Raw genomic sequence first — 27,202 nt, forward strand, 5'->3', positions numbered from 1 at the left:
CATGTGCCCTGCATATCGGCAATATTCATTCCCGGAGTGGACAACTTTCAGGCGGACTTCTTAAGCCGCCAGACTCTATGGCCGGGGGAATGGTCTCTGCATCCACAAGTCTTTCAAGCACTCTGCCAAAGATGGGGAGTGCCGGACGTGGATATCATGGCATCGAGACTCAACAAGAAGCTAGACAGGTTCATGTCCCGCTCAAGGGATCCGATGGCCTGCGGAACCGATGCTCTGGTTTGCCCTTGGCATCAGTTCAAGCTTCTTTATGCGTTTCCCCCGCTCCAGTTACTACCCCGCCTGCTGCGCAGGATCCGGGTGGAGCACATACCAGTTATCCTGGTAGCTCCAGCATGGCCCAGAAGGGCTTGGTACTCACTAATCCTAAGGATGGTAGTGGGAAACCCTTGGACTCTGCCTCTAAGGCCAGACCTGCTATCGCAAGGTCCGATCCTCCACCCTGCCTTACGGCATCTAAATTTGACGGCCTGGAAGCTGAATCCTTGATTCTCAGGGGTAGAGGTCTGTCTCAGAAAGTAATCTCTACCCTAATCAGAGCCAGGAAACCGGTCTCTAGGGTGATTTATCACAGGGTCTGGAAGGCCTATATAGGCTGGTGCGAGTCCAAGCTATGGCTTCCTCGCAAGTTCACCATAGATAGAGTTTTAAGTTTTCTCCAGCTAGGAGTGGATAAAGGATTGGCATTAAGCACAATCAAAGGACAGATTTCTGCCCTGTCAGTGTGGTTTCAGCGGCCGCTGGCCACCCACTCGCTGGTTAAGACCTTCCTTCAAGGGGTCTTACGTATTAAACCTCCAGTTAAATCCCCGCTTTGTCCGTGGGATTTAAATCTTGTTCTGTCGAGTTTACAGAAACAACCGTTTGAGCCGTTGGCTGAAGTTCCTTTGGTTCTACTGACAAGGAAGTTGGTGTTTTTGGTTGCCATAGTTTCCGCAAGAAGAGTTTCGGAACTGGCAGCCTTATCCTGTAAGGAACCATATCTTATATTTCATAAGGACAAGGTCGTTCTCCGCCCTCATCCTTCCTTCTTACCGAAGGTCATATCCAGTTTTCATTTGAACCAGGATTTGGTATTACCATCCTTCTTCCCTAAACCTACTTCCAGAAAGGAAGGGTTGCTGCATACCTTGGATATTGTCAGGGCCATGAAGGCCTATCTTAAAGCTACAGAGAAGATCCGGAAAACAGATGTGCTGTTTATTCTACCGGATGGGCCCAAGAAGGGGCAGGCAGCTGCAAAGTCCACCATTTCTAGGTGGATTAAGCAATTGATCACTCAGGCCTACGGCTTGAAAGGGTTGCCTCCTCCAGTATCATTAAGGGCTCATTCTACTAGAGCCATGGGCGCCTCCTGGGCAGCACACCACCAGATCTCTATGGCTCAAGTTTGCAAGGCGGCAACCTGGTCTTCTGTCCACACATTTACAAAATTCTACAAGTTGGACGTAAGAAGGAATACTGATACTGCCTTCGGGCAGGCAGTGCTGCAGGCTGCAGTTTGAGACCCTCGGATTCCGGGGGCTCCTCTTTTTTTGAGTTAAATTTAAAATTTAAGATTATTTTTCTCAAATAAGTTGGATTTATTATGATTTGAGTATATCTCTAAATTAAATCCTTTTGTCTTGGAGATGTTCTCCCTCCCCTCATTGTAAGCATTGCTTTGGGACATCCCATATAGTAATGAATGCCGCTCTGTGTCCCGTGATGTAACGATAAAGAAAAAGAGATTTTTAATACAGCTTACCTGTAAAATCTTTTTCTTGGAGTACATCACGGGACACAGAGCTCCCACCCCTCTTTTGAGGACCATTTTGGGAGGCATACTGCTTGCTACAAAACTGAGGTACTCCTCCTATGGGAGGGGGTTATATAGGGAGGGGCATTTCCTGTTTGAAGATTGCCAGTGTCTACACCTGAAGGTACTCCATATAACCCATATAGTAATGAATGCCGCTCTGTGTCCCGTGATGTACTCCAAGAAAAAGATTTTACAGGTAAGCTGTATTAAAAATCTCTTTTTTTTTGAGGGTGAACCTCCACTTTAAGGTTTGACCTCGTATTAGATGTTTTTGGTAAACCTGAAGAGAAAAACCTGCAGGAAAACTGATAGTGTGTATGGGGCTTTACAGACAGAAGAACAGGAAGTGAGGATTTCTCAGAAGAAATAAGGACATTTAAAAGCAAAATGGAAGGATGAGGTAAGTGAAGGAGGACTGCACTAAGGTAAAGGAAGCTATTGAGGAAAAAATATTGTACCTTTACAACCCCTTTAAAGCAGAACTCCACCCTAAAGTAGAACTTCCGCTTATCGGAACCCTCCCCCCCTCCGGTGTCACATTTGACACCTTTCAGGGGGGAGGGGGGTGCAGATACCTGTCAAAGACAGGTGTTTGCACCCACTTCCGGGGATGCCTCTCTGCGGGGACTCTACGGGTAGTGTGTCACTTCCCGGCCCAGCCCGTTGTGTTCTGGGAAACACTCAGCTCCCAGAACACAACGGGGACCAGTGCGGACGGCTCTGTGCGACTGGCGCATGCTTTTAAGGGAATCGGGCAGTGAAGCCGGAGCGCCTGATACGTCGGCGTAACTCTTTGTGAATCTAGGTTTAATTTCTAGTTTTGACTATAATGTACACTTTATTATCACCTTCGTTCTTAAATTTAACATGCAATCGTTTTACAATAGCCAGGCTAATGCCCTGTACACACGATCGGTTTGTCTGAATAAAACAAACCAAAGGATTTTTTCATCTGTTGAAGCTGACTTTCATCAGTCGTGCCTACACACCATCAGTTAAAAATCCGATCGTGTCCAACGCGGTGACGTAAAACACGACGTGCAGAGAAAAATGAAGTTCAATGCTTCCGATTCTGAGCATGCGTGGATTTTTGACCGATGGATTTCCCCACTAACGATCGTTTTTTTCTATCGTTTTTTTAACCATACGAAAAATTGAAAACAGGTTCTATTTTTTTCACCGATGGGAAAAAAAAACTGATGGGGCCCCCACACGATTGGTTCGTCCGATGAAAACGGTCCATCGGTCCGATCGTGTACAGGGCTTTAGAAAAAAAAGATAACTGATAAATAGGGCAAGTTCATTTTTAAATAATTACAGCCATTATTGAGCCTAGCCCAATGTGTTGCATATGAATCTGATTTGGCTCAGCACTCAGGGAATCCGCTTATGAATTTACCAGCTGCCAAAGAATTTGGCTCATCTGATCAACAATACGATTTGTTTAAATAAACAGATGAATAAACGCATAGTTTCTGCTGAAATACATGCCTATTGGGATGCTTTCCTCTAGCGCAAAGCCTGGTAGAATAGCTGACTTACCCCCGTTGGTGATACGTATGGAGTGTACAGTTACAGATGACGCCAGAAGGAGCTTTTGGCCTCCATCAATAGTCACATGGTTCTCTTCACTGTGCTCTGGGCTCCAAGGCTCTAAGTCGGGGTCTTCATGTGGACAAATTCCTAAAATTGAAAATAAATATATTCAGAGATTGCAATGGTATTTGCTGAGTGGCTGCCATTACGAGGTGAATCACACTCAAGTATGAAAACACACCAAGAAATTCTGGCAGGGAAAGCAAAAAAAAAAACATGCCCCATTATTAACTCAAAACAGTCTATTATTTCATATGGCAAATGAAAATGAAACACATAATCTTAATATGAAGGAATACCTTAAAAATACCTATAATAAAAAAAAAGGATTATATATGCCACTTATATCATGCCTGGTAAATGGGTCACCACGTCCCCCAAATTCCCTGAATTGGTAAAGAATTTTTAAATTAGAAAGTTGGAATATTCAATAGGTTAGTTGACTCCTTATGATATATTGCTAAGATTGTTGAATGTGATGATTAGCAGGGTCGCACCAAAGGGTAATCAAGTCCACCCAGTAATGGCATTTCAGTTTTGGGTAGAAGGTGCTGTATTGATGCTTAACATTTCTTTTTATAATTCTGACTTATTTCCGAGCTCTGCACCGAAAAATAGCTTTCAAAATCAAGAAATTCTCCATCACACTGACTTCAACATGAATAAATAAATAGACCATCCGAGGTGGTTCTCAACTCCAGTCCTCAGGACCCACTAACAGGCCAGATTTTAAGAATTACCTTGGGGAGATGCAGACTAGAATACTGCAATCACTGAGCAGCAAATTATATGACATGTGATGTATTTCAGTTATCTTGCAAACCTGGCCTGTTAGTGGGTCCTGAGGACAGGAGTTGAGAACCATTAATCTAGTATCAATAATGAAGCCTCGTACACATGACCGAGTTTCTCGGCAAAAACCAGCAAGAAACTTGCTGGGATTTTTTTTTTGCTGAGGAAACCGGTCATGTGTACATTTTTCGACGAGGAAACTGTTGAGGATCCCGTTGAGCCAAAAAGAGAGCATGTCTTCTTTTTCCTCGACGGCAATGGAGAAACTTGCCTTGTCGAGTTCCTCGACAGCCTAACAAGGAACTCGACGAGCAAAATGAAGTGTTTCGCCCGTCGAGTTCCTCGGTCGTGTGTACGAGGCCTGAGACTCTCTTGTAATGGTTGTATGAGGGCGGAGTTGGGACCTCAGTAACGGAGTGCCTGGGGTATATAAAGCAAGTGGGAGGTTTATCCTCTATATCAGCCCTTCACAAGCAGGGTTCCATGTAACCATAAGGTTCCTTCGGAGGCTGCGGGGGGTTTCTTGAGTGAGTGAGAGAGAGAGAGAGAAACTTGTAAAGCGCAACACATGCGAACTGAATCGCCTCTGGGCGCTGTATCCATTTCATGGGTAAGGAACCCCTTGACCTAAGAAGAGATGGGTTTTAATCTTTCTCCTGAAGGCCAAGTGGTCCGACTCCAGTCGGATGGTGGTTGGTAGTGCATTCCACAGGCGAGGTCCCTGGACTGCAAATCTTCGATCTCCTTTGGACTTGTATCTGGCTTTGGGTATCTGGAGGAGGTTTTGATTGGTGGATCGCAGAATGCGATTGGGGTTATGGGCTTTTATTTTTTCGCATAGATATTGGGGGGGCGTTGCCTTGAATACACTTATGTATTAGGCAGAGTGCCTTGAAAGTGATTCTGTCTTTTACTGGCAACCAATGAAGGGATCTCAGTGAAGGTGAGATTGATTCCCATGTTTTTTTCCCAGTCACTAGTCGAGCGGTAGTTTTCTGGCAGTTTTGAATCAATTATAGGGCTGCAAACTCTGGTTTTATAGACGGTTGGTTGGCCACTTATGATATATAATATAGTTTTGGGCCCAGCACCACTTAGCAGAGCCAGCAGCATGACACCAATGATCTTTTTAGCTGTCTGTAAAGCTGCCATTCTGACCACCACAATAAGGCCCCTTTCACACTGGGGCAGGAGGTGCGGTAGCGGTAAAGCGCCGCTATTTTTATTGGCACTTTACTGTTGGAATTGCGGCAGGAATTTGGCCGCTAGCGGTGCGGTTTTATCCCCCGCTAGTGGCTGGTAGCGGCTAGCGGCTCTAGAAATCACTGTAGTTGGCAGCCCTACTCCAGTGATCTCTGCGCGGTTCTGGGTCCATGCCGAGTGCCCTGCACAGACCCCATTCAAAAAACTTCTTAAAAATGTTCTCAATGAATGCAAAAGAGTGGCAGAGGCGCATTACCGGCGGTATAGCTGCAGTTTCCCATTGCTTTCAATGGTAAGGAGAGGTGGAGGAGTGGTAAAAACACACTGCTCCTTCACCGCTCCAAAGATACGGCTAGCAGGACTTTTGGAGCGGTCCTGCTAGCGCACCGCTCCAGTGTGAAAGCCCTCTGGGCTTTCACACTGGAGAAACAACAGCAGCTGTTTCAGGTCGGTTTGCAGGCGCTATTTTTAGTGCAAAAGCGCCTGCAAACCGCCCCAGTGTGAAAGGGGTCTAAGGGAGGGGGGCATTCTTTCCACTGACTTCCAAAACCAAGGAAAATTATTCCCACTGACCCACGTTGAATTTATTTTTCGCAGGGGTTATTTATTGTAGAATAAGGGCCAGCATAAATTGAAACACACTTATTTGTAAGGCCTCGTACACACGACCGTTTTCCTCGGCAAAAGCCATCAAGAAAAATGCTGGCAGAGCATTTTTGCTGAGAAAAACAGTCGTGTGTATGTTTTTCGTCGAGAAAACTGTCGTGGATCTCGACGAGAAAAAAAGTGAACATGCTCTCTTTTTTCTCGTCAGGAGTCTCAATTTCTTCGTCATGTTTCTCGTCAGGCTGGTTTATGACGAGAAACACGTTCGTGTGTATGCTAAGAAACCCGCACATGCTCAGAATAAATGAGTCGGGAGTGCACCTTCGGTAAAAGTAGCGTTCGTAATTGAGATAGCACATTCGTCACGCTGTAACAGTGAGTGAGTGAGTGAGAAACTTATATAGCGCAACACATGCGAACTGAATCGCCTCTGGGCGCTGAATCAATTCCATGCGTAGAGCCCCTTTGACCCCAGAAGAGATAGGTTTTAATCTTTCTCCTGAAGGCCAAGTGGTTCACCTCCAATCGAATGGTGGTAGGTAGATCGTTCCACAGACGGGGTCCCTGGACTGCAAATCGCGAATCGTCTCTCACCAAACTTTTACTAACTTTTACTAACACACGGTAACACGAGATTAGCAAAAGCAGCCCCAAGGGTGGCGCCAGTGGAATTTCCCCTTTATAGTGCCGTCATACGTGTTGTACGTCACCGCGTTTGAGAACGACGAGATTTTGTCTTGACAGTGTGTATGCAAAGAAAGCTTGACAAGATTCTCCAAAAGCCTAACAAGAAACTCGTCGAGGAACACGACGTTTCATTTACGACGAGATTCTCGGTCGTGTGTACGAGGCCTAAGGCCCCGTACACACGTCCGAGAAACTCGACGGGCAAAACACATCGTTTTGCTTGTCGAGTTCCTTGTGAAGCCGACGAGGATCTCGGCGAGCCAACTTTTCCCATTGACTAACGAGGAAATAGAGAACATGTTCTCTTTTTGGCCCGACTGTTTCCTCGGCGAAAAGTGTACACACGACCGGTTTTCTCGGCAGAATACGTCTCCCATCGAGTTTCTGGCTGAATTCTGCCGAGAAAACCGGTCGTGTGTACGGGGCCTAAGGGTTGTACATTTACTTCTCAGAGAGATTTTGGGGTTTTCTCTCTGAATAATGTTGGATGCATATTTAAAGTGGAGTTCCACCCATTTTTTTATGTTTGTCTGTGCTGCATGCCCTAATCTCATAGTGTTCAGAATGGACAATTTTTATTTATTTTGTTGCTTGTAAATACCTTTATTTTGTAGTGCTTCATTACTTCCTTCTCCTTATTAGCCTAGGCTATTAAGTCACAAGGCTATTCGCAAGGGTTTCTGGGATAGGCATCATGTATCAAAGTAGTCCTTGCAATCAGCCTATTTGCATAGAGAAGGGGCGGCAACTTCCTCTGACACTCCCGTTGCTATGGAAACCTGACTGAAACCTATTACATCGCTTGTGCAGCACTGAGCATGTGCGAGATCTGCAAGGCTGAAATCCAGGAAGTCATACAGTCTGGCTTCATGATGCCCACACTTAAGATGGCCACGGTCTATTTCTAGATTATAAACTAACTAAATGCTCTAACAAATGCTCTAACAACCTAACAAAACAGACCTTAGTTTACAGACCAACTTTACTAGACTACATTAAGATTGTGTATTACAGGGTTATTTATATTTAAAAAGTGAAATTGTGGGTGGAACTCCCCTTTAAGATACCAATATTCATACAAAAGGTAGATGTCCACTATAACAACACCCATTTGTCATTTTGTAGGGACTGATAGAAAATTAAAGCAAACAAGTGGTGGGTTTCTATTGTCCACACTGACATTCTAATTTTCTCCAGGTTTTATTAGGGGTCTGTAAATCCCACCACTCTTGGCACACTCAGCTCCAATAGGGAATTCATTCACAGAGAATAGCCGTCATGATCTTATCATGATCGTTTCCCAAGTCTCGAAACTTATGACAGCAGTGATTACCAATTAATCTGACCAGGTGAAAATCCCTGTATAATAAAAAAACAAAGAGTAAAGCTGTGCTTCTTTACCCAGATAGAAGATCATTTGCAAAATACCTGTCTTGGTCCGTGGCCGACAAGGAAAATACGCTTTGTGTGACCAAATCCAATAAAAATAAACAGTGATGAATTTTTAAACAGGTCCAATAAAGATTTAACACCTAATATAACATACTGGTAGTCATTCAATTTCCACAGCAGGAAAATGTAACCATTTCCAAGTGTCACTTATTTTTAGCCATTTAAAAGAGGTCAATGGAAAATTTCTGTATTATTTTATATTTTTCTTGAAAAACTGTGCCTATACACTGAATGGGCTGTTTACAGAATAGCGCACTACTGCAGTGATGGTGATGCGCATTGGTACAGACAGTGGAGGCGAGTGCTGATGAGTAAACATGCGGCAGCTGTAACAGTCTAAACTCTGGTATTGCATACTTGTTTCAGATCAATGTCTCATTAAAGTGGTTGTAAAGGGTGAGAGTTTTTTACCTTCATGCAGCAAATTTTTCCATTGTGCAGCTCCCCCCACAGCCCCATTAATATGTACCCGAGTCCTATCCAGCGGAGGCTCTCCCTGGTCTCTCTCTCCTCATTGGCTGAGACACAGCAGTGAGAGCCATTGGTTTCCGCTGCTGTTAATCACAGTCAGTAAGGAGGGAGTGAAGGTGGGGTGGCAGGGGGGTACACAGAGATGCGCTTCAGTAGCAAACATACATACTTAAGTGCTCACCGAGCAGGTAGCTTGCATAGATCCTAACTGCCCCTGATTTCGAGGGATTTGGAGCAATGTCCCTCTGTCCAATGTCCCTCTCTCCCTCTTTCCCCCTCATTTGTCCCTCATTTTGGTCTGATCTATATAGTTGTATATAAAATGCACTTTTTAATCCTTCAAAAAGTGTTTCCCAGTGCTAATCCTTTCATCCAAATTCTAAATTGCTGCATTTGTAAATTTTAAAAGCCAATATAAAGGAATAGTAGTGGTAAAAAAAAGCCCTTGTGGATTTAATTAACCTTTTTTTTTTTTTTTGTTAATTCTCCTTTAACCACTTGCCGACCGGCCACCGCCGTTATACGTCGGCAAGTTGGCTCGGCTGGGCGAGAGCACGTAGTATGACGTCCTCTCTCCCAGCCGCCACTAGGGGCGCGCGCGCGCCCCCCGCTCGCCCCCGACTCCCGTGCGTGTGCCCGGCGGGCGCGATCGCCGCCGGGCACACGCGATCGCTCGGTACAGAGCGGGGACCGGGAGCTGGGTGTGTAAACACACAGCACCCGGTCCTGTCAGCGGGGGAAATGCTGATCTTCGGTTCATACAATGTATGAACCGAGGATCAGTGTTTCCCCTAGTGAGGCCACCCCCCCCCCCCCACAGTAAGAACACACCCAGGCATACTTAACCCCTTCCCCGCCCCCTAGTGTTAACCCCTTCACTGCCAGTGTCAATTTTATAGTAATCCAATGCATTTTTATAGCACTGATCGCTATAAAAATGCCAATGGTCCCAAAAATGTGTCAAAAGTGTCCGAAGTTTCCGCCATAATGTCGCAGTACCGAAAAATAAATCGCTGATCGCCGCCATTACTAGTAAAAAAAATATAATAAAAATGACATAAAAATACCCCCTATTTTGTAAACGCTATAACTTTTGCGCAAACCAATCAATAAACGCTTATTGCGATTTTTTTTTACGAAAAATATGTAGAAGAAAACGTATCGGCCTAAACTGAGGAAAAAAAATGTTTTTTTATATATTTTTGGGGGATATTTATTATAGCAAAATGTAAAAAATATTCATTTTTTTCAAAATTGTCGCTCTATTTTTGTTTATAGCGCAAAAAATAAAAACTGCAGAGGTGATCAAATACCACCAAAAGAAAGCTCTATTTGTGGGAAAAAAAGGACGCCAATTTTGTTTGGGAGCCACGTCGCACGACCGCGCAATTGTCTGTTAAAGGGACGCAGTCCCGAATCGCAAAAAGTACTCTGGTCTTTGGGCAGCAATATGGTCCGGGGGGTAAGTGGTTAAGGGGATGTGGCAGGGGGCGTGTGCCATGCCAACATAGGTTTGCTGGTAGGTGTCCCTTATTCCCATCTGAAAATGTTGGGAAGTATGAGCTTGCTATGGGGGCACTGGGCAAGGGTGAGGGGCCAGAAGCACCAGCAGAGGTCCCAAGAAGAAGAGGATCAGGGCTGCTCTGTGCAAAACCACTACAGGTAAGTATGATATATTTATTATTTTAAGGGGAAAAAATTCAAACCTTTAGAACCACTTTAGGATCAGATTAACCACTTAAGGACCCCCTATCGCCGATATACGTCGGCAGAATGGCACGGCTGGGCACATCCACGTACATGGCTCTTTAAGCCCAGCCGTGGGGTCGCGGGCGGGGACGCAGTGCTGAATCGCAAAAACTGCCTAAAGGTCCGGGTCTTAAGTGGTTAATAAGTCGACAATGAGAATACAGGTATTTATATTCTTCCAAAGAGGTATGACTGGTTACTATGGGTGAGTACAACATAACTATCTAAATCAAGCCTGCAGTTTTCCGTAAGCAAACAAAAGTCAGTGCAATACAGAATTATTATTTTGTCTCCAAGTGTTTGTATAGGAGAACCATACATTACCAGGGATTGTGGCTCCCTGCCAAGCTGTACTTCATGCCGCGTACACACGACTGTTTTTCGTGATGTGAAAACGTCATTTTTTTTTTTATGTCATTAAAAACGATTGTGTGTAGGCTCCAGAGCATTTTTCACAACGTTAAAAATGGCCATTAAAAATTTAGAACATGCTCTAAATTTTGCGTCGTTTTTAACGTTGTCGTTTTTAACGTCGTAAAAAATGGTCGTGTGTGGGCTTTAACGACGTGAAAATAACGCTCATGCTCAGAAGCAAGTTATGAGATGGGAGCGCTCGTTCTAGTAAAACTAATGTTCGTAATGGAGATAGCACATTCATCACGCAGTAACAGACTAAAAAGCGTGAATCGTCTCTCACCAAACTTTTACTAACACAAAATCAGCAAAAGCAGCCCCAAGGGTGGTGCCATCCGAATGGAACTTCACCTTTATAGTGCCGTCGTACGTGTTGTACGTCACCGCGCTTTGCTCGAGCATTTTTTTTTCACGATCGTGTGTAGGCAAGGCCGACTTAACAATAATCGAGTTGAAAAAAACTTTGTTTTTCTTGACCATTAAAAATGGTCGTGTGTACGCGACATCAGACATTGAGAGTAGGCAGGTTCAAAGCAAAAAGGACTCACAGATTCATAGATATATAGGAGTTTAAATCCCTGAATTTATCCACAGTTCCTATAGATAGTCACCAGTTTAGTATTTCACTTTAATTAAAACTGACCTGTAATCCCACGTGTAAAAATCACAGCGCAAAGCAGGAAACTCAGCATTACCCCCATGCTGTCCAGATACATGGTTCACTGAAGGGTCCAATTTCACCTGTAACACACAAAAAAAATTGTTTAGCAAACTTTTTACATTTACTTATAGTCAGTATTATTGTGTATCCGATGAACCACCTGTGACCACTTCTTCCTTAAATTAATTGAACAACATCTTAGACTTGCAGACACTATGGTAGACGCTGTAAAGTCCTGTAAGCTGTACAATGTCCATCTGTGCAAAAGCTTTTGTTATAATGTCACCGTCCTCATATGACAGGAAGAGCATGCTGCCAAACAGACTTGATCTGGCTTATACCCCACCTGACAAGCTTATCACAGACAATGAATAGCTCCCAAGGATAAAAAGTAATGAACGTGACTAAATAACACAACGACAGTGAAAATTGTACCATATTCCTTCATGTTTTTACTGTCAGCAGTCGGCCTGATGTAATTTATTGTTTTACAAATTTTACTGCATTTAATTTTGCTTCAAAAGAAACAAAAATGATGAATCTTGTCTGTCACAGTTGAATCTCCTGCTGGGAGTTATACCATTGTGCTTGGAGCTCCACTAGATTGGAGCCTTAGCTATATCAAGGTAACAGCCATCCTGTTATGCCGCGTACACAGGATCGGAAATTCCGACAAGAAAACTGTGAATTTTTTTCCGACGCAATGTTGGCTCAAACTTGTGTTGCATACACATAGTCACACAAATGTTGTCGGAAATTCCGAACGTCAAGAACGCGGTCACGTACAACACTACGACAAGCCGAGAAAAATTAAGTTCAATGAATCCGAGCCTGCATCGAATTGATTCCGAGAATGCGTAGGATTTTTGTGCATCGGAATTGCATACAGAAAAATTGAGAACCAGCTCTCAAACATTTGTTGTCGGAAATTCCGACAGCAAATGTCCGATGGAGCCTACACACGGTCGGAATATCAGACGAAAAGCTCACATAGAACATTTGTTGTTGGAAATTCTGACCGTGTGTACGCGGCATAAGATTCCAGTTCAAAAAAGTGTTTAAACAGAACACTGCATCACTATTCAAACAAGATCTGTTTCCATGCTAACCTGACAACCTTGTGCAATAATCCGCTGAGATTTGAGCCACATAGGGCTTCCTTAAAGTGGAGGTTCATACCCTCCCCCCCTCCGGTGTCACATTTGGCACCTTTCAGGGGGTGCAGATACCACTTCATGGTTCTGACTCCCGCGGGAGTCTAGCCCCTTTACGTCCGCCCCCCCCCCCCCGCCCCGCTGTCTTCTCGCGCATGTGCAGTAGGGAATCGGGCAGTGGAGCCGCAAGGCTTAACTTCCTGATTCCCTTACCCAGGATGGCGACGGAAGCAGCCGAGGACCGAGCAATTGCTCAGCCTCGTCTGCTGACATCGCGGGCACGCTGGACAGATAAGTATCCATTTTTTAAAAGTCAGCAGCTGCAGTCTTTGTAGCTGCTGGCTTTAAAAAAAAAAAAAAACGGCAGAAATTCCGCTTTAAGGGTTGGACTTGAAACCATTGAAATTATAATACATATGGTTTTTCTAGGCTATTGAAGCTCCCTTTAACAGGACCCGTCCTCTACCTTGATAAAAAGAGACAAGGAAGAGATCTCTGAACCACGGTAACATCAAGGTAGACCCCAACAGGTCTGAGAATGAGGTCTCCCAATCCCTGAATGCCTGCCATTCTAATATGACATTTGTCATCTATAGCCTTCCTTATTTATTTTTTGTAAGCTGGTGCACAAAAAACTAAGCACCAAAGTGAATAAAAAAAAATAGCATGTGAATACCCACACAACTAGGCTGGGTCATTGGTCCCCTCCCAAACAAGGGTGACCTCCCCCCCAAGGGTGCGACATTCCTGATGGGGGCAAGGCACTCTGGTCCACCTAGCAGACCCTTCTCCTTCTAGTCAACCACCAAGTTCTAGGTTAGGATCTCTCTCGAATAAGGACCTCTAAAGTCAATACTTTTCTCTTTAATTTTAGAAAGAGTAAAGAAGAATTAATTGTTCTTTGCCATCTGTGTTCCATTGTGGAGATGCCCCCTTCCATATATACAAAAAAGATGAAAGGAATCCAGTGTTGTGAGACAATGGGTGACAATTTGTATCCCATGGTGGGGTTATCAGATCACAGACAACAGTAGCTGAACTGTCTGTGAGAAAAGCCTGGAACCATGTTATCTGCATTGACATGCATGTTTGTGTCCATATAGGAAAAATAAAAATGGGAGTCAGGTCTGTCATCTTCATGATTAAAGTACAAAATCTGTTTATAACAACAGGAATTCAGCAACCAGACAAACTTTTATTATGCCTTCTACACACGATCGGAATTTCCGATGGAAAAACTCAGACGGGATTTTTTCATCGGATATTCCGACCGTGCGTGTGCCCCATCTTACTTTTTTCTGTCGGAATTTAGAAAGAGAACATGTTCGGAAACTCCGTTCGTCTGTGGGGAACTCCGATCGAGAAAAAAACATGCATGCTCAGAATCAAGTCGACTCTTGCTCGGAAGCATTAAACTAAATTTTTCTCGGCTCGTCGTAGTGTTTGTACGTCACCGCGTTCTTGACGGTCAGAATTTGGTGTGACAGCTTGAACGGAATTCCCAACGGAAAATCCGTTTGTGTGTACAAGGCATCAATCTGACTACACTAATCTAAAAAGATAAATGCTATGGGGGTTATTGTATAGTATTTACAATACCTACTATATCCTATCTGGCATGTTTAGTAAGTATTTTGAAGTGCAAATGTACACATATAAAATAGTGCATGGTATTAATTGCTTCATAAAACCTTAAAATTAGAGAAATGGAGCCCTTAGCATGTCTGTTTTCTGTATATTTGGATGGAATATCAGTCCATGGAATTCTAGCTAGTAGATGGTTACCTGCTGCTGCTCTAGCCTCTCACATTCCTCCTTCTTTGCGTGACCCCCTCAACTGGAGATCTGTTTGCTAAATTTACACTTTGAGGAATTTTCAGTGTTCTGGTTTCCAGATATGGCTTTCTTTGGTCACATAATCCATCTGAGCAAAATATTTATGCAGGCCAGTAATAATTTTCTAGGTGGATTAGACCCAGCACTCAATCTTCTACCAGTCCAATAGTAATACGTTCATATCACCAAGTACGTATCACCAGGTTAGCAAACATTAATGCCAGCTGGGTCAGTATAGTGCCGATGAGTCCTGCTAAAGCATTTACTAAATCCATCTGTGTATTCCCTGTTGGGTAGGATGCTTTATTCAGTCCGCCTTGGAAAGACGCCTGGCAGCAACCCCTGGATATATATTCGGATTCCTGGCAAGACCAGCGCTGTCAAATTATTTCCAGCTGTTACATAGCAAAGACTCATCAGCACAGCTATATCCCAGCACAAAACACTGGTGCCTTTGCTCTCCACTAGGCTCTATGTGTAGCAGGGTCATTTTAAATATATATATATATATATATATATATATATATATATATATATATATATATATATATATATACACACACACCTAGGTATATATATATATATTTTATAGGTGAGTGATTTTAAACTCAGTGTAGCACTTTGGGCTTTTGTGAAAGCCAATATGTTAAGTACCCACTAGTGTTTTGTATCTCTTAAAGACTATTCTTCTTTCTTTTTAATACAATTAAATTCCCATTTTGGTTCACCTGGTTTAGCTATTAAAAGACAGTGTAAACCTTGATGCTGGTTTATTATTGATTGTACATTACAGAGAAGGTAGCAATGGATGAAAACCAAGGTCATATTTGCTATGAGGCATTGGTAGACTGTGGTCAGCAGGTTTACCCAGAAGGGTTAGAGACATATTTGCAATAAGGCATTAATGGACTGTGGGCAGCAGGGTAACCAGAACAGCCAGAGTTATCCTTGCCATAAGGTATTAGTGGATTGTGGGTAGTAGGGTTAGCCACAAGTGCCAGGGTCATATTTACTATAGGGCATTCGGAGACTGAGGACAGTAGGGTTAACCACAAGTGCCAGGGTCATATTTACTATAGGGCATTAGTAGACTGGGGACAGTAGGGTTAGCCACAAGAGCCAGGGTAATTTTTGCCATAAGGAGTTATTGGACTATGGCCATTACGGTTAGCCAGAAGAGTCCAGGTCATACTTGCCATAGAGAATTAGTGGACCATGGGCACTAGGCTTAGCCAGAAGAGCCCTGGTCATATTTGCCATAAGGCATTAGTGGATCATGGGCAGCAGGGTTGGGCACGAAAGGACCAAAGCATAACATTTACATTTTTTTCTCTGGCTACCAGTGGACAATTGTAGGTAATCCTCACCAATGGGGAAATGTGTTCAGGGGTTCATGAAAGAAGTCACAAGACTTCTGGTAGCGCTCTCCTTTTTTCTGCAACATATTGACTGGTGGTCTTCACAGATCAGTGCCAGATTTGCATAGAACACCGGTGAAACACTACATTTAAGAATACTTTTTGAGTTAAATTTTTGTACTAATAATTATTCAAAATGAAATGGGGTGGAAGCATAATTTGTGTATGCTTAATACAGCATAAGCACTAAATACGGCCCTGGTAAGATATCTTCATTTGCCTTTACAATGGTTGTTCGGTCAGGCAGAAAGTGGAATTATAGCAAGAATATTTTGCCAATATAGCTCTTAAAAGATTTAAAAAACAAATGATCCAATAAGTGGACCAAGTTTGCTTTTAGATGCACTCCTTTAAACCCAAGAGTATAAGGCACACTGTAAAACATACTGATTTATGGCACATTTAGATAGAATGACAAGTTCATTAATGTTAAAGGGAGTTACTGAAACAAAACTATTCGTTTTTTGGCCATTATTTAAAAGCGCCTTTTCATTTTTTTTTGCTTTGAATAATTGAAAACAGTTAAATACTGCAAAGCTTAGTAAAAAGAACATCTCCATTTAGTATTACTGTCATCAGTAGACTGATAACTGTCTCCCTAGGTGCCCTGAGAAATTTCATGTATGCCTTAAAACACATCTGTATGTGACCCATGTCACGGTTTCACCTCACACAGTAGTTTTTGGCAACAGCATGTACATTTTCAGTCAAGGTCAATGATAACAACATATGGTGCATCTCCCAGGGATAAACTTGCCTTTCTTAATAGCATTCCTGCACAGATAATTCAACAAAAAAAAATACAGCCTCTGCCATTTTTCATTTCAGCCTCATTCATAGTAAAGGAATTTCCTTTAAAATGTATTAGAAAAGGTAAAGAAACACTTGTTACAGTTGCCCTTCACTCCCCCCGCCATTGTTGGCTAGCAGTGAGAGGTGGAGCAAGCCTCTATCAGTACTGTGCACATCCAACCATGTTCAATAACTTGCAAAAATTTAAGTTAGTGAATGCTGGGATTCCATATTGAAATCAGTGAAGATCAGGTTCCCTTACTGAGAATGCTTACTGCATTTGTTACCTTCCGACAGCTTAAGCAATATGCAGGGCCCAACGGCTAGTTGCTCTCATTATTGCATATCAAAACTCATTAACTGCAACAGGCTCATACATTGGGAAAACCTTAGGTGCACCTAAATACTAACACCTAAAAGTTTAGGTAGAGGACCCTCTGTGTCACTATATAAATGTAGGCTGTAAAGAAGCCCTAAAGATGACCAAACTGTCTGATGTTCACCAGAGCACCCCACAAGGAATGAAGGACTTTGGTGTGGACAGCTCCCAGGTTGTGGCCCTCAGCAATTGGCCATGTTAGTACACATCACCACAGTTGGGGCACATCACAAAATGATGCTACCTGTTACATTTGGCAGACAGTACTTCTGACAATCATGACCCATTCAAGTGAATGGGGCAGGGTCCCAACTGCATGCCAAATACTGTTGTGGCGCACTATTCCCATTCATCAGCCCCCTTCAGCTGAAAGAAAACAGAAATTCAGTATTGCTTCCGATTTAAGGTGACCAGATTTTTAAAATGAAATCCGGGGACATATTTTTTTTTTTTACTAGTGATGGAGTCATTCAGCGACTCTCTGCCCGTTGCTGCCGCCTGCCTCACAGCCTGTCAAGTCTTAATCTCCGGGCCTCAGCTACTACTGGGTGGGGAGTGGAGGAAGATCACTCCACCAGGGAAGGCAAGGAGATAAGCAGGCAGGCGGCTGGCCGGGACTTGAGCCAAGGCAGAAGAACATGTGAGCGGAGCTGAATCGGCATGCACCAGAAACTGAAGAAATATTCCCTCCGCTCCGACCAGCACATGAACATCAGAAAGGGACACAGATAATGAAAAAAATACACAGCTAGTAGGAGCGGCGGAGCTGGGGGTGTAATTCAGACTTTTTTTTTTAATTCTACACTGTCTATGAAATTGCCCCAGCCCCTGTTCAAATCCAATCTGGGGACAGACTTGGTCCGGGGACACTGTCCTCAATCCGGGGACTGTCTCCGGAAACAGGAGATGTCTGGTCACCCTATTCTGAAAGCTTGACAGCTGCTACTTTATCTCCTTCATATCTCTTTTCAGACTGTACAAATCTGTGCATATACTGGAGAATCAAAGAACAAGTTACCTGAAGGGTTGAGCTTCCCAAACCATATTCATTTCACCGGTCAGTTTGCTCATCTCCACTCAGGACAACAGCATTATACTGCAGTCAGTTACTGTATACCTGTTATAAATCTTGGCAATTAAAATTCAGCATATGATGACTAATGTCTAAGCACACGTTACCTTCAATAAGAAATGCATATCAAAATGATCAGTAGATCCAGAGATAGAGGCATCTAAACTTAAAAACAAACCTTGACTTTAGGGTCATCTAAAATTAAAAGTAAACCTTGACTTTAGGGTCATGCTTGGTTCTCAAGTCTCTCACCTCTCAAACCTCCTGAATGATCTTCTAATGTGATGGGTAGCCTAATGTGGCAACTTTAACTTCAACTATCTATCTAATGATCTTTTGACATATTATTTTTCACTGAATGCAACCTCTTGTATTTGTTTAATCACGCTTGGCTTAAACTGCCCAGATTTTGCATATGCTTATACCTTTACCTTAAATCTACTCACACAGAGACATGTTAGACTCGTGGATGGTCTGTTCATGAAACAGATTTTGTGACATTCATAGGTCTAAATCTGAAATCTGATGCTACCAAAAAAAACTTTCAGACCATTAGAATATGCAAAAAAGCCCACTTATTAGTCCTTCTAACTCTGCTGGTCATATTTCAAAGACCATACAGTGCATTTAGTTTTTTTTTTTTTCAATTCTCCTAAGTGAATCTGCACAGAAATTCCCTAAGACTGCAAATCTCAAACCTACAGGATTTGACTTAAACCCACGTAGCAGCAAACCTTTTAATCCCTAATGTTGATATTAGAACTTTATTTCATGACTTAGTTAGAGCGCACCAACCACATGTTGACAATCTACAAGCTAGATCTACATATTAATATGGAAGGTCATTTGTCACCATCACTAATTGTATACATTGCTCTTATATGAAAATCAAGAAGAACAAACAAATTAATCTAAATATGAACCTCACACATTACACTAATTTTTTTGCATACAGTTAAATTATTTACTCAGCTTTGGAATGCACATAGCGTGATTTATGGTCCTTTCTGCATTAATTGAAGGGCACACGTGTCCTCAGCCGTTCATACATCTCATCGCCCTCGTGTGCAATAAAACAACAGCTAAACTCAAAGATACAGGTGAAAATGTCACCTCCATAAAAGCAAAGCACACATTTCCAGTACATATCTGAACCATCAAGCTCTTACTCTTTGAACGTGAAATACATTAATCAAGTCAGCATCACAAGATCCTGGAGCTAAATTCTGGCATTGGCAAGGTCCAATAAACTGCAAGAATGCAATAAAATAAACAACCCAGTTGCGTTCTGTATACATTGAATAGACAAGTGAAAAAACACAGTGCCTTATGGCATACACAAATCACAAACCTGTTCAGTGTTCTGCCTTACATGGGTGTTCAGAAAAAGCCCAGCATGAACCCACGTGGCACAAGTCAGGACAACATCACAGTGAACCTGGAAGGCTGAGATGCTAAATACGGGTTCCCAGAATCCTGCTCAGGGATCTTTATTCCAAAGCTTTAAATCTTGATAATTCCCATCTGTGACTGTACTGTCTTTTTCCTGTGTCATCCACAGTGCTAGAAAACTGTTGTGCAGACAGCGCTTCTATGTCTATAATTATTGTCATAGACATAACCTATGATTTGAAAGTAACTCCTCCTGTATTCATCCTCATCCTCTTCATGGACCCATAACTGCCATTCTGAAAAGCAAGCTGCCAAATTCATGACACCTAACAGGCCACAGACACCTTGCTGTGTATACAATATCATGGTGAGTGAACACCTCAAATATGCAGATCAACCACACGCTGAAATATGATATCAAATACATGTAACACTCACTTGCTATTTAAAGTATCTGTATGAACATGTAGAAATTTGCTTAGAGCCAGCTAATCTTTCAGGAGAAATCAAGGAGAACGTACACAAAAAATACCTTTCAAAAACATAAAATAAGTATAAAGAAAAGTTGAGTTACTGTCCACAATGGCCGTTAATATTCATTCTCACATTTTCAAATCTGAAAATAAAAGAAGGAGTCTGAACTAGTTTCTGTCACCTTCATTTCTCTAAGCCTTACTCTTGCAGAATAGCAGTCAAAAAGGCCAAGACAAATAACTCTGTAATGTATAAATGCTTGGGGTAATAAGACGTGTAGCACACTTTCCTTACATTGTCGACCCTTGACGCTATTGAAGCCAAATTGTCTGTGGGTTATAATTATTCCAGATGATATGTATACTCTTGTTATCCCTTCTGATGGTGGTGCTGCCCTACCTGCCCCCTTCTTTCCCTCCCTCTCCCCCCTTTTCTATCTTATCTTGCCTTTTCTCCTTTTTTCTTTCTTAATGCCCACACTTCTCATATGGTTCACTCTGTATGCCCCTCCACATTGCCTTGGCTATTTCTTTGCAAACTATTTAGTCTCCTGAAGTCTGTTGAGCTATACTTTTGTCTCACGATGGGTTTATGTTGTACGTAAGTTGAATACTCAAGAGCAGTGGTCTACAAACTGTGGCCCAAGAGCCAGATGTGGCCCTTTGCTAGCCTTTATCCTTCCCCCTGAGGCACTATTCCTCTCACTGACACCAACAGTGATATATTATTCTTGCCACTGACAATAATGAAGGGACACTGTTTTTCCAACTAATATCAATGATGGGACACTGTTCTTCCCACTAATATAAATGATGGGGCACTGTTCTTCCTACTAATATCGATGATGGGGTACTATTCCTCCCACTGAGACCAATGATGGGGTACGATTCCTCCTCATACTGACCTCCAGCTCTGAGGCCATATTTATTCTTGCTGATGCTGGGCCCAGGACATTTTCTACCCCCACTGGCCACCCTAAAGTCTGAAGATCAGTAAACTGGCCCTTTGAAAAGTATGAAGAACCCTGCTCTAGAACCAGACTTATGGTGGTATTTTAATGGATGGTATTACCTTTTTGAATTTGTACGTGGCTGGTTCTATCTTTGTATCTTGTAAATTTCTCTGTTTTTCTTCCTATTGTAATTGTGAAGACTTTCTATAAATAAAGAATACATAAAAAAAAGAATAAGACATGTTAGAACATGTTATTAGAACAAGGTTTGAATGCAAATGATGAACTTAACTCATGACGAGTGTGTTGGATTAGAATTTGCAGTCTTTATAGTGTTTGGTGCTGCCATTCTCAACCAGGGTTCCTCCAGTGGTTGCTAGGGGTTCCTTGAACTGTGGTTGATTGTTGCACTACCTACTGGTGTTTGCTGTTCCAGGGTCATCGCCAATTGGCAAAGCCAACTGCATGACACCAATGATCTCTTTAGCTGTCTGTAAGGGTTGCATTCTTTCCATTGACCTACCTAAGACATATATAGGAAAGCAGTGGGGAGGGGGGGGCGGGTTTATCTTCTATTTCGGCCATTCCTAACCAGGGTTCCATGGAACCACAAGTTATCTCCAGAGGCTGCTGGGGGTTCCTGGAGTTGTGGCTAATTGATCACCATGTAAGGGGCATTTTTCCCAATGACCAATGATAAACTGGTTTCATTAACGACTCCCTGAAAGCTGATATTTTTTTATGGGTTCCTCTGGGATAGAAGGGTTGAGGAAGGCTTGGTTATTGCATATGTATGTGAATGAGTCTGGGGTCTACATTAAAAAATGAACTAATAGGAATGGTTTATATATTTCGTAAAGCATTGTACTGATGAAGAAGCATAAAAGAAACATATGAGGGCTGTGCATTTAGAAGTACTGTACAATGACTGTGCTTTACTGTCCTTACACATTTTCAGATTGATCAGACACATTACAATCCCTAGGTTTTTTATCCATTTACATCCAGAATTAACTTTTCATATGTATAATTAGCAACTAGACCACCATCATTATGATACGAGTAAGCATCACGTGATGCGAAACATGTCAGCTCGTTTTTCCTAGTCCACTTCTTGTTTGACTGCATGAATTTTGGCTGTTTTTTCTATTTGCATTTTTTTTTTTTAAATGTTTTGAATAAAGACATTGTTTTTTGAGGAGTGCGGCGATCCAGGATTTTTCTTTCATCCCATGATGTGAAATTCTCTTTGAATCCTATGTCCTTAGAGACCACCAAGGAAGATGGGACAAAGTACTACATATACCTTGTCCCCCTGGGAAACAATGCCTTAAAAATTGAAGCGAGACCTCTTCTTCAATTGCACAATAAAAAAAAATCACAAACTGTTTAAATAAATACAAAGAACACACTGATTATGTAAAATAAAAATAACTTACCTTCCATGATGCGTGCTTTGGAAATCAATTAACATGTTAGTAAAAATCATATTATAAAACAACCATCCTACGGCAAACAAGCAGGTGCTCAGAACTAGGTATCAGATGTACTCTGATCTTATAAAAGACCCAATGGCTACTGAGTTACATAGCAGGTGCAGGTCTCACACTTGGCTCTGGACAAATCACATTCACCGATATCAGACACATTTAACTTACACAAAGAGAAAAATATTTATTAACTCGACAATATACACACATTAGACAGTATAAAAAGGATTAAGTCTTGTCTATAGATCGTCACATTTTCATTGGCTCAGCAGATAAATAGGGTGATGCTACACAGTCTCTGCTTGTGGAGCAATAAGGCACCACTTTAGTTTATTTTTTTAGTTCTACAGTTTTGGGGCATCTGTATTCAGTCAGCATCAGTGGCAGGTAAAGGTGTATTGATGCAGCCCTTCTCTCTGCACTGTTGTTAATGATTTTAATCCAAGATGGCATGGTCAGTCCTTTATATCCCACCATGGCAAAACTGCCTGCAAGAAAGAATCAAAATGGTTACTATTTACCATAATTATCTACTGTACATGTGCCAAAAAAACATGGTTGACTTGAAAATACCTTTGGTGTGCATGGCTATTGGCTTTGCCAAACCAAGTTTGATGAAAGCAGACATTTCAGAAACAGATGGAACATCCACAATGTCTCTTGAGCAAATAAGAACTACAGACCTAGGAAACAAAATAGTGCATTGAAATTCCAACAATTGAGAACTACATGGCCAGTCATATGCAGCGTTAATTTCGTAGACGGTGATTTTAGTTGACTAAAACGAAAACAATTGCAGATGACTAAAATATGACTAAAACGAATATAGCTTTTTTGTAAAAAAAAACTATGACAGAAACGAATCGAAATTTGATGGCAAAATGAACGCTGCACTATCACATTTAAACTAAGCCCATTCGATTTTAGTCTACTAAAACGTACTTGGGATTTCAGTTGACTAAAATACGACTAACACTAAAACATCAATAGTATGCAAGCTCTTGGAGGGGATGATAACAGACTATATACAAGATTTTAGTAATGAAAACAGTATCATTAGCAGTAACCCAGCATGGATTCATGAAGAATCGTTCTTGCAAACCAATCTATCAACCTTCTATGAGGAGGTGAGTTTCCATTTAGATAAAGGAAGGCCTGTAGACGTGGTGTATCTGGATTTTGCAAACGCATTTGACACAGTTCCCCATAAAGGTTTACTGTACAAAATAAGTTACGTTGGCATAGACCATAGGGTGAGTAAATGGATTTAAAACTAGCTACAAGGGCGAGTTCAGAGGGTGGTGATAAATGGGGAGTACTCTGAATGGTCCAGGGGAGGGTAGTGGGGGTCCCCCAGGGTTCTGTGCTGGGACCAATCCTGTTTAATTTGTTCATAGACGACCTGGAGGATGGGATAAACAGTTCAATCTCTGCATTTGCGGACTATACTAAGCTAAGCAGGGCAATAACTTCTCCGCAGGATGTGGAAACCTTACAGGAAGATCTGAACAAATGAATGGGGTGGGCAACTACATGGCAAATGAGGTTTAATGTAGAAAAATTAAAATAATGCATTTGGGTGGCAAAAATATGAATGCAATCTACTCACTAGGGGAGAACCTCTGGGGGAATCTAGGATGGAAAAGGACCTGGGGGTTCTAGTAGATGATAGGCTCAGAAATTGCATGCAATGCCAAGCTGCTGCTAACAAAGCAAACAGAATATTGGCATGCATTAAAAAGGGGATCAACTCCAGAGACAAACCGATAATTCTACCGCTCTACAAGACTCTGGTCCGGCCGCACCTGGAATAAGCTGTTCAGTTCTAGCCACCAGTCCTCAAGAAGGATGTACTGGAAATGGAGAGAGTACAAAGAAGGGCAACAAAGCTAATAAAGGGTCTGGATGCTTCCACAGCATAGGTAGGGTGAAGCAAGATGACGATGATGGCATCGAATGTGACGAGCGCATGTCATTCGCGATGATGTCACTGCGTTTTTGCCTTTCAAAAGAACCGCAGTTCTTTTGAAATGAGTGTGTGTACACTCGGGTGGCAAGAGATTTTTGTCACGAATCTCGTCAGGGAAAACAACGTTTTTTTCCTGACGAGATTCTTGCCCGTGTGTACGAGGCTTAAGAGCGGCAAGGATGTGGAATTCCCTTTCACAGGCGGTGGTCTCAGCAGGGAGCATCAATAGTTTAAAAAAACTATTAGATAAGCACCTGAACGACCATACAGGGATATACAGTACAATGTAATACTGGCATAAAATCACACACACAGGCTGGACTTGATGGACTTGTGTCTTTTTTTAACCTCACCTACTATGTAACTATGTAATTCAAATGACTAAAATACAACTAAAACTAAAATGGCATTTTAGTCAAAAGACTATGATTAAAACTGAATCAAAATTTGATGTCAAAATTAACACTGGTCATACAAGAACTTAAATCTGTCAAACAACGAAAGGTCCATTTATGCTTAGCTAGTTTGTTGTGGACTTAAGCCCGCCGTGACTTTTTGCCCTCAACTGGTTCAATATTGACATTGAAAATATGGTTCCCTTTTACTTGGAGGAAGCGAAAATCATTGCTCACCATCCATCTCAGATATTTTCAAGCTTACTTTATGTACTTACACTGCATGTAAAAGTATATAATTAGTCATTGTGCCCAGATCATGTACCCCAAAGCATTTACATATTCTGTATTGATAATTAGACATTTGCATTCAAATATGTCTCTTATATCCACCTATAATTCAGTTTTAAAGATACATTTCAGGTATGGTATTGTTTAAATTTTTTACATGCATTGGTCCAACTTAGACCTGGCCGGTACCCCTGGAATGTTTTAGAGAGCGGCCAGCCTGATGCATTCTGAACATGGGCAATTCAGAGAAATTGCGTTGCATTTTCGAAATGAATGCAAAGTGTTCTTTGTTTGTATGAGGTGGGGCATCATTGCCACGCTCTCCACCTCGTCCAATTATAGAATGCTTTGGAAAAGCAAAGCGTTCTGTGAATGGCACCTGTACTGAGCAGCCAACCTCCTGTATTAACAATGCATAAGGCCAGCCACTAAGCACAGGACCAGGAAGCAAATGGATATGATGTCCACTTAAACGGGTTTTCCAGCCATTTTTTAAGTTTATTAAAAGTCAGCAGCTACAAAAAGTGTAGCTGCTGGCTTTTAATAAACAGACACTTACCTGCTCCACGGCTCCAGCGACGCGCCGGCCGGGGCTCCGCTCCTCGCCCCCCCTCGCCGGCCGGCGTCCTCATTCCTAGTGTGGGCACCCGGCAGTGACAGCTTTCGGCTTCACGGCCGGGCACCCACTGCGCATGCGCGAGCGGCACTGCGCAAGCGGCGCGCCGCCCGTCCTATTGGACAGGCGCTCGCCTACAGGGAGGGGCTGTGAAAAGGCGATTAAGCTAATCGCCTTTCCAGCCCCTCGGCGGAAGAAGGAAGTGGGACAGGAAATCCCCTTCTCCTGAAGCCCCCACTCCCCCCCCCCCCCAAAAAAAATTACATGCCAAATGTGGCATGTAAGGGGGCGAGAAGTGGGTTAAGCGGAAATTCCATTTTTAGGTGGAACTCCCCTATAAGTGATTTCCAGCTTCCAGAGCCACCGACCATCAGTATATACCATACATACTGTAGTTACATTGGTCCAAGCTGCACCAGTGTAATTATGTAAAAAAATATATACCATGCCTGGAATTCTTCTTTAACCCCTGGATGTAGTATATGGGACCCCTTTGAGACCGGAAAAACATTTTGAAAGTTATAAGTACAGTAGATCTCTACAGACCACATCATGTTAGTTGTATTATCATTGGCATCTCTGTGGTCTCTTCATACCTTTGTTTCATGGAGGTTTGAATGTATATGGACATTGCTTTAGTGGTGCTCAACTCATCGATCATTTCAAAATGCCTCTTGCTGACAACCGTCCCTGAACAGGCATCCAGCACCAGGAAGAAGAGTCCTCTCCTCTTAAACGGAAACATTTCCTCATCAACCTAAAGACAGAAACCAGGATCAGTTGAGGCTTTTCTAAAAGCCTCGTACACACGACCGAGGAACTCGACGGGCGAAACACATCGTTTTCCTCGTCGAGTTCCTTGTTAGGCTGTCGATGAACTCGACAAGCCAATTTTGTCCATTCCCGTCAAGGAAATAGAGAACTTGCTCTCTTTTTGGCTCGTCGAGTTTCTCGACAGTTTCCTCGACGAAAATGTACACACGACCGGTTTCCTCAGCAAAAAAATATCTCCCAACAAGTTTCTTGCTGGTTTTTGCCGAGAAACTCGGTCGTGTGTACGAGGCCTAAGAGTTAACAAAATGTGAGTATATTTACCTGACATTTGCAATCAACTTATGTGGGATGGGAGAGTTTTTTATTTCAGTGCTCATGTGCAAGAATGTGAAGATTAGCCAAAAATGTACAGCTCGTCTTTCATAGTTTACTGAAACCTTATACAGTATTATATCATGGTACCATAACATATATTGTGAAATTCCTAAAATCAGGATTTTTGTCTTGTGTGTCTATGTACACGGGCACCTACTAGCAGGTGTTTACAAATAAATAATGCTTTCTTATTAACCCCTTCCAGCCTTAGCATCCCTTTTAACAGGGTCTTTAGGCTTGGGGGTTGAAAGGGTCAGCCGTTCACGTTACCGGGTGCTACAGTGGTCACATGATTAGGAGCCTGCCCTGCTGGCTACCAATCATTAGTAGACACCAATAGCTATCTTTGATAGCTTATTCACCTTGTAGGGAG

General features: G+C 42.4%; 2 protein-coding genes across 6 annotated transcripts in view; both read right to left on the reverse strand.

Annotated features, from left to right (window-relative positions):
- The window catches only part of LOC120931210 (cell migration inducing hyaluronidase 1), a 226,115-nt gene that overhangs the window by 98,248 nt on the left and 100,665 nt on the right, over positions 1-27,202 (reverse strand). For 2 of the 3 annotated variants that reach the window (XM_040342426.1, XM_040342423.1), the window contains exons 2-4: positions 21,039-21,123; positions 11,433-11,530; positions 3,362-3,502 (exon numbers count right to left, since the gene is read on the reverse strand). In XM_040342426.1, coding sequence (XP_040198360.1) covers positions 3,362-3,502; positions 11,433-11,505 — 214 coding nt within the window. In that variant the 5' untranslated portion in view covers positions 11,506-11,530; positions 21,039-21,123. Of the gene's footprint in view, positions 1-3,361; positions 3,503-11,432; positions 11,531-19,452; positions 20,389-21,038; positions 21,124-27,202 lie in introns of those variants that run through there. The other variant, XM_040342424.1, reaches the window with a different exon arrangement.
- The window catches only part of LOC120931208 (cell surface hyaluronidase-like), a 193,208-nt gene continuing 188,573 nt past the window's right edge, over positions 22,568-27,202 (reverse strand). For all 3 annotated transcript variants that reach the window (XM_040342420.1, XM_040342421.1, XM_040342422.1), the window contains 3 exons: positions 26,277-26,437; positions 22,983-23,092; positions 22,568-22,897 (listed from right to left, as the gene is read on the reverse strand). In XM_040342420.1, the coding sequence (XP_040198354.1) occupies positions 22,740-22,897; positions 22,983-23,092; positions 26,277-26,437 (429 nt within the window). In that variant the 3' untranslated portion in view covers positions 22,568-22,739. The remainder of the gene's footprint in view (positions 22,898-22,982; positions 23,093-26,276; positions 26,438-27,202) is intronic.

This window comes from Rana temporaria, chromosome 3, assembly GCF_905171775.1.
Source record: "Rana temporaria chromosome 3, aRanTem1.1, whole genome shotgun sequence".
Classification (NCBI taxonomy): Eukaryota; Metazoa; Chordata; class Amphibia; order Anura; family Ranidae; genus Rana; species Rana temporaria.